The 7,596-nt window shown below is 44.1% G+C and overlaps 1 protein-coding gene across 1 annotated transcript; it reads right to left on the reverse strand.

Annotated features, from left to right (window-relative positions):
* Positions 1-4,420: 4,420 nt before the first annotated feature.
* On the reverse strand, positions 4,421-6,542 carry LOC147449503 (UDP-glycosyltransferase 85A7-like). Its single transcript, XM_086521938.1, has 2 exons — positions 5,836-6,542; positions 4,421-5,673 (listed from the first exon to the last, which is right to left on the reverse strand). The coding sequence occupies exons 1-2, from the start codon at positions 6,413-6,415 to the stop codon at positions 4,646-4,648; spliced, it is 1,608 nt and encodes a 535-aa protein (XP_086378064.1). The 5' UTR covers positions 6,416-6,542; the 3' UTR covers positions 4,421-4,645.
* Positions 6,543-7,596: the final 1,054 nt, after the last annotated feature.

The raw sequence follows: 7,596 nt of genomic DNA on the forward strand, positions 1-7,596 counted from the left end.
AGATAGAGCCTTGTAGCTTATCAAACAAATCTTCTACCCGAGGCATGGGAAATCTGTTTTTGATAGTGATATGGTTTAGTGCTTGATAGTCCATACACATACTGTATGTATCATCCTTCTTTTGCACTAAAAGGATTGGAGAACAAAAAGGAGAGTACCTAGGCATCACCATCCCTTTGTCTACCAATTCCTATACTTGCCTCACAATCTCCTCTTGTTGAGCTTGTGAGACTCGATAAGGAGGCTTATTAGGCAGTGAGCTTCTTGGAAGGAGCTCAATGCAATGGTCATCATCCCCTCGGTTTGGAGGTAAGTCGATAGGCATATCATCGATGAACACATCTTGGAATCCTTTTAGAAAATTAGGCAAGTCTAACTCTTCTTTATTCCTACCATTTACATTTGATGAAACATTAGGATCTTTTAGAGACTCTTTGACAAAAATAATGTACGCAGAAACAGAGCTCTTCATTGATTTATCAAAAGCAGGAGAATGTACAAGTGGAATAGTGATACCACGCTCACTAGCATCTATATACATATTCTTTCCCATGTAGGTGAAGTAGATTCTCCTTTCAGTGAACTTCATATTGGTAGCCATGTGATCAAACCATGGCGCCCTAAGGATAGCATCCTCATGTTAGAGAGGAGAGATGAAAAAGTCTTCTTTGTCAACATAGCTTTGGACATGAAGCCTCAACATCCCAATCAAGGGAGTAACAGAGGCTTGTTGTCCCTTGAAAGTTGTGTCAGCCATTACCATAACTTCCATCTTAAAAGCTTGAATGCCCAACTTGGTGGCCAACTCCGTTGATATGAAAGTAACTTTGGTTTGCAAAAAAGCAGGGTTGCCCATAGCTTGCTGCAACCTAGTTACGAGATAATTCACAAACATGGAAGCATCATCATTAGCACCTTCATGTGAAAAATCAAAACTATCAATGTTCATTCTACTCTCTTGCTTATTGTCAGTCATGTTCACAAAATTTATGTATGTACTTAGTGTATGCTTTGGCAATTCAAAACCTTAATTGCCACTCCTCTTAGCCTTTGAAGATTGGTTCTTAAGTTTCTACACCTACGGTTCGAAGTGGTTAATTATAGAGAGTAGTGGAGTAAGTCTAACATAGCAGAGTTGTCGATGGCCAGCTCCTTTCGGACTTCTTATGGCTCAATAACGGTAAAGCCGTAGGCAAGTCTAAAAAGACTCCATTATTAAGTCCAAAGCTCCCGAGGTGTGCACCATACCCCACATAGTGGGCTCAACAAAACCGAAAATAGATCCCAGTTCCACTTACCCTAATATAATTAACAACATCAACCATTTATAGGCTACTTAAGGACCTCTCTTCTTAAGCAAGAAAAGAGAAATCAAATGCTCTGATACTAATGTAATGGAATTGGCCTATTAACTTGAGAGTAGTGGAAATTAATGAGATTACTTTTCAGAAATTCCTTTGTGAGCATAGCGGATGAACGTACTTGAAGATAACAACATAAACTTAGCAATTAATTAACTCAGCATGAACAATACTTTTGCAAGAGAGAGAATTTGGAAGAGGAAGAAGAAACATTTCGTAGGAGAAAGAATTAGTTCCTCACTTATCATCAGTCGTCTTGCTAGCATACATAATAGCATAGTAATGAAGATGGAGAATATGGAAAGCTTAAGCATTGAAGCATGGCTCTTGGTTGGATTTGCACTCCATAGCCAAGAGTGTTGGTGTAGGCTATCAACCTCTACTTGCTTGGAGAAGGATAGGGAGCTCTTGCACTTTGCACAATGCATAATGAGTGTGTGTGTGTGAGTGTGTGTGGGAGAGTATACCCCCTAAGAAACCCCCTAGCTTGCTTTGGTTGACCCCCCCTTGTAGTTCATGCTTGAAGCTCATTGGACCTCTCCAGGCTTAGCCAATCACAAGCAGGAGGCATTACAAGCAACAAAGGTAGCCTTGGGACAAGTGTCCCCCTTTCCCCTTTGAGAGAGAGGACTTGATAAATGCAAAGACAATTAATCAAATCTCCTAAATGATCTTTGGACCTCTTGAGTCGGCAACCAATAGGCTTCAGGCACACCATAAGGGCAACATGCGGAAGAACTTGACAAGTGTCCCGTATGCTTGCTTTGTACCAAGTATGCCTTATGTAAGTGTGTGGGTGTTATCTCTTATTCCCCCTCATGTAGGGCTCGCCCCCCCTTGTAGGGATTGGATCTTTGACTTTTGACAGCTCAAGCCCCTCAAGCTTAGGCCCAGTTCCCACTACAAGCTTGGCCCTTAAGCACTTTAAGCTTGGGCTGGGTTCTCACCTCAAGTACAGTCCAAGCATCTCAAGCATGTCAAGCATCTCAATCATCAAGGACCTCAATTATCAAGCACCTCAAGCACCTTAAGCTTGGGCCGGGTTCCCACCTCAAGCACCTCAAGCTTAGGCCGCGTTCCCACCTCAAGCTCAACCCTAGCTAACCTAAGGTCAAAAGACATTTACACTAACTATTGGAGGTCTTCAATGAAGCTAACCCTAAGGTCTTATGTTCCATTGGTTAGCTTTGCTCTTTGATAGACCATCTCTCATTTGGGCCATTTTACCATTGGCCCCGTATTGAGATAGATCTATAAGCACATGTCTATATCTTAACCCTTGTTTCCATTTATTCTCCCACATGAAATGATCAGTTTAATATGAGAAAATCATTTGGATTGGTTAGATATTAGATTTTATGACATCATATATAGATCGTAGTTTATATCGTCGGTTTTTTTCTCTCAAGATTCACTTAAAGTTTGTAGAAATTCCATTTAGATTACAAATGTGTCTCATTGTGTTGCTCTGAGTTAATTTGTTAAACATTTCGTTGTCTTCCTGTAATTCAAAAATTTTTCTACTTCAAAAGATAAATGCTCAGTAATAGTCTTGGCTTATATTTCTTCTATTGAGTTATTTTTGTTTATTGACATGTATACCAGTTGGTGGGTGGTGGGTGGCTTGGGCCAGACATTTCTGATTTATGGATGGCATAGTCAAGATGCTATGCCATCCAATTTTTTTTGGCATCCCTTGTCATCAATATGAGCAATAGTATTTATGGTTCCTAAGATGTCTTTATAAGCATCAATATTTATGGTCTTGGGTTATCATTCTAACCGTCTCTAGCAACGCTCCTATTTAGTGACACATATATCGTAGCCGATTGTGACAGTTATACTGCCATGGATACTAAAGAATCGATTGTGACGAACATATTGATGAGTATACCAATAACGAGGATTATTCAAAACCTTTGTATTTTTGTCAGTACGGGCATTGCTATGCCCCCTCTCCCTTGTAGTGATAGTTGGGGCAAGTAGTCCAATGCCACATAGCATAGATGGTATGTATTAAAAGAAAAACATTATGTCAACAGATGGAATGCCTAGGATGGGGGCAAATCTTGCCATCGGTAAATAAAAGATCTAAGAATGACAGGATTATGGACCTTGTGTATCGAGGATTAGAGGGCGGGTTGGTAGGGGTGATAGCCGATGTAATTATGGTCCCTGGATGTTGGCATGGCTTGACATGAGCATGAGAAGACCTTGTAATTTTTTGAGTTGTTCATTATAATTCACTCACAATTGTGAGTTTTGCTATTAAAAAAAAAATTAATATCATTATGTTCTCCCCAAGTTCCATGATTCCTTTTGGAACCCCACACACACCAAGAGGAAAAATGTTTGGAAAATGGGAACTCTATGATACGTTAGGCAAAAAAACTGTGGAATGAGTGGGTGTAGTTTCATTGGATTGAAATGTTTGAGCAACTTCGTCAAGTTTTGATATTGTAGGCAAAAACATTGCTAAACTTGATATTGTAGGCAAAAACATTGCTAGGTGCTGACGCCAGTGGTGAGCAATAATGCGTTGAGGACGAGTAGCAAGTTATAATATCGAAATACAAGGACTCATGTATGTACACATGCAATGCTAGAAAAATACATTTTGACTAACCGAAGAAAATAAGGGAAAACTTGAAATTCTCTCGGTTATTAGGTCAAAATTTGAAGCTTCTGTGAGGGAGGCACCACATACCTGGCTAGGTACAACTGGGGGTAGAGGACCGCCAGTGCCGTGGTTTTGGGGGGGGGGGGGGGGGGGGGGGTGTCCCCTGCCCCCAATCGTACCTAGCTAGGTATGCAGTGCCTCTCGAGTAGAAGCTCATGGTGTTATGCATTGTATGCAAAACATTGAAAAAGACTGTTTTCCTACATGAGAAAACAATCTAAATCTTCTTGTGTATGATTAGCTGTTTTTTCAACGGTGTGTGTGTGTGTGTGTGTGTGTGTGTGTGTGTGTGAGAGAGAGAGAGAGAGAGAGAGAGAGAGAGAGATCATCAAACATGCACTTACTCTATTGAGAACATTCAATAGGGATCAATCAAAAGTAAAATGAGACATAGCATAGGTGACTTCATTGGTGTAGAAATTCCACGACCATAAAAATCAATCAAAAAATTGTGGTTCCATGGCCTTCCCAAATTCCCATGATTCCTTTCGAAACCCCACACACACCAAAAGAGGAAAAAGGTTTGGAAAATGGGGCATTCAGTGACAATATCAAAATATTGAACTAGCCAAAAGATGTAAAAGGTATGAGAACTGGGACTTCGTTAGACTAGAGGGAGGTTGCGGATGTCATCCACAAAAGAGAGGAAATTGTGGTTTAGGAGCAAGGCTTGATGAGCCAGATCGCTGAGCTGCCTCGCTCTCGCTCGCAGGGAGCTTGCCAAGGCTCCGCTCATGAGTTGCCTCACTCCCCGCTCCACCTGCGCCCTGCTGGCCTGGTTGTTCTGGTCGCGCTCCAGCGTCAGCCCCACCTTCCACACCTGCGACGCCAGCCAACAATTGGTGACTTGGTCCATGAACCAGGGCCAGCCCAGCAATGGCACGCCACTGCACAGACTCTCCAGCGTGGAATTCCACCCGCAGTGTGAAAAGAAGCCGCCCACGGCGGGGTGGGATAGCACCATGGCCTGCGGGGCCCAGCGAACCACCTTGCACACCCCCTGCTTCCGTTTCTCTAGAAAGCCCTTTGGAAGCACCTCCTCAAGCTGTACACTACTTTCAGCTTCTGAGCCTCCCTTAATGGCATTCTCACGGATGACCCACAAACATCTCTCGCCGCTTCCGGCGAGTCCCAACGCCAGCTCCTGCACTTGCTCCACATTCATGGTCGATATGCTCCCAAAAGCCACAAGGATGACGGAGGCGGAAGGCTGCAAGTCGAGCCACTCCCTGCACTCATCAACCTCCTCCGCCCAAAAGCTCGATGCCCCGGACACCGCATCGCCGCCAACCCCGCCCACCTTCCCCTCGGTCATGGGCAGCAGAGGCCCCACCAGTCGAATGGACTTGGGCCAGCAGTTTCCATAGTTTGGATGCGGGATGCCTTTCTGGAACTCGAGGGTCAGGGCTCCTAACACCTCTGGCTCCAATGCTTCAAAGGAGTTGCCAATCACTCCCATTGCCTTTCCCATGCACTTGAAACGATCGCTCAGCACCCCCCTGATCCAGTCCACGCCTGCCTTTCCGAAGAAGCGATACTCCAGAGGCAGATCTCCAGGGTGTATGCCCATTGGCAACCCAGGTACGCAAGTGATAAGCGTCATGGGAGTCTCCCTTGAGGCTGTTGCCGGTACTGCAATACAAAAAAGAACAATATCCACATTAACAAATAATGCTTAACAACGAGAGCTTGCCCATGTGTGTGTGTGTGTGTGTGTGTGTGTGTGTGTGTGTATGTATAGCGGAAAAAAATAGCTGGAGGATAGGGATCAGAGAGGCTGCAGAGTGTCCTTACCATTTGCCTCGAAGGGGTCGTAGCCGGAGGCGATAATGGCATCGACATGTAAGTAGATGGAGAAAACAGAAGCACATTGAGGCCATAAGATGAACTCCGGCACTGCCGCTTGCTCCGCCAAGGAAGAAGCCCATCGCAAGAAGAAATCGCTGACTATGCAGGTAATGGGGTGGCCCTGGGAGGCGAGCGATTCAACCAGCTCCAGGGCGCTCTCAAGAAGGCCGTAATCGATGGAGTTCTGCAGGAATTCGGTCCAGGTGTCACGGTCGAAGTCAGGTGGGAGGCCGTCCTTGATGCCCAGAAGCTGGAAATGATTATGGGCGGTGTGGGTGCCAGAGCTGCTGAGTTGTTGCTGGGAGCTGCGCACAATCTTGGCGTAAAGGTGGTCGACGGTGGCAAGGGTAACTCGCACGCCTTGGGCAACCAAGCGCTGGCCTACTTGCATGAATGGGTTGATGTGGCCCTGCGCTGGGTAGGGCAGCAGCAAGGCGTGGGGCGACGGTTTAATGGAGCCAAGATTGCTGCTGCTGATTAACTCCGCCTGCTGCTGGCCGGGCTGCTCATGACAGCTAGCTGCCATTGCAGCGTCGAGACTCGAGAAAGCTATAGGCGCAAACAGCCAGCAAGCAGGCCAGAATTATTGCTACTTGTTTTTTCTTCTATTTGCTTGCAGAGTATTCGGCCCTTCTGTATTCGGAAGGAGAATAGGCTATATATTTGGGTCCTACAGTACACACGCTTCCTTGTACTCCCCTTGCAGATCACGTCTCCTTTCCAATCGAGGCCATCCATTCGTTTCCAAATGAGGCCATTTAAAGTGCCACATGGCAAGAAGTCAAAGAGATTTTTTTCTCTTCCCCACTGTGAAATGCAATAGAATCACGATTCACGTGCCCAAAAGCTTTTCTGATTAGGCAAAATACTCCGACAAAATACTCGTGGCTCATGTTCCCACAAGCTTCTTGATTGTTTCAAACTTTCGTCCTCTATGTGTCCAAAAGCTTTTGCCGATTGTTTCAACTAGACACGTTCCTTTGGCAAAATAGTTTTGAAATTTGAAATTTGGCTCATGAATTATGAGCTTTTTTTATTGCTTCAAACTTTTGTCCTCTCTTGGGGGTGTGGCATGTGCAGTAGGCACTTTGGCCATGTGATAGTAGAACAGGCTTGAAATAAATATTTTTCCAAGTATACCTTCAAATGGGAAACACTAGAGTCTTTCTATGGCTTTGCATAAAAATACACTAAAAATCCACTAAATTTTGTAGGTTTTGTCACCTATAAATTCATTTTTTTTACAATGGCGAAACATAGATAAAATTTTTTAATTAATTTTTTTTAACACTTTCGTTACCCGAGGGGGAATTCCCTCTAGATGCAATGACTTACATGTGCATCTTGAAAATGTGTGATCTGAGTGGAACCATTTACAAGGGAAAGCAAATCCACAACAAGATTTTGAGACAGGCTTTTGCAATATGATGTGCTGTGTTGTGGACATGTATGATAACTTTGGTGCTCTTTCACACACAAGCAAACTCTAACTACAAATCACATGTAGGCTCTCAAATGGCTAGGGCTAAGCCTTCATGCATCAAAACAATGTCTTGCAAGCCCTTATATGGGCATTCACATGTATGTACATCAGCCATGACCTCTATGGCTTGACAATGGCAAATGCAAGTTTCTTCCTCATAACGTTTTTCAGCGACAATGAGAAGCTTTTTTTCTTTAGCCTAGAAGGGGCTTCAACTGCAATCT

The sequence above is a fragment of the Adiantum capillus-veneris genome, chromosome 10 (assembly GCF_014529385.1).
Source record: "Adiantum capillus-veneris isolate H3 chromosome 10, ASM1452938v2, whole genome shotgun sequence".
Lineage (NCBI taxonomy): Eukaryota > Viridiplantae > Streptophyta > Polypodiopsida > Polypodiales > Pteridaceae > Adiantum > Adiantum capillus-veneris.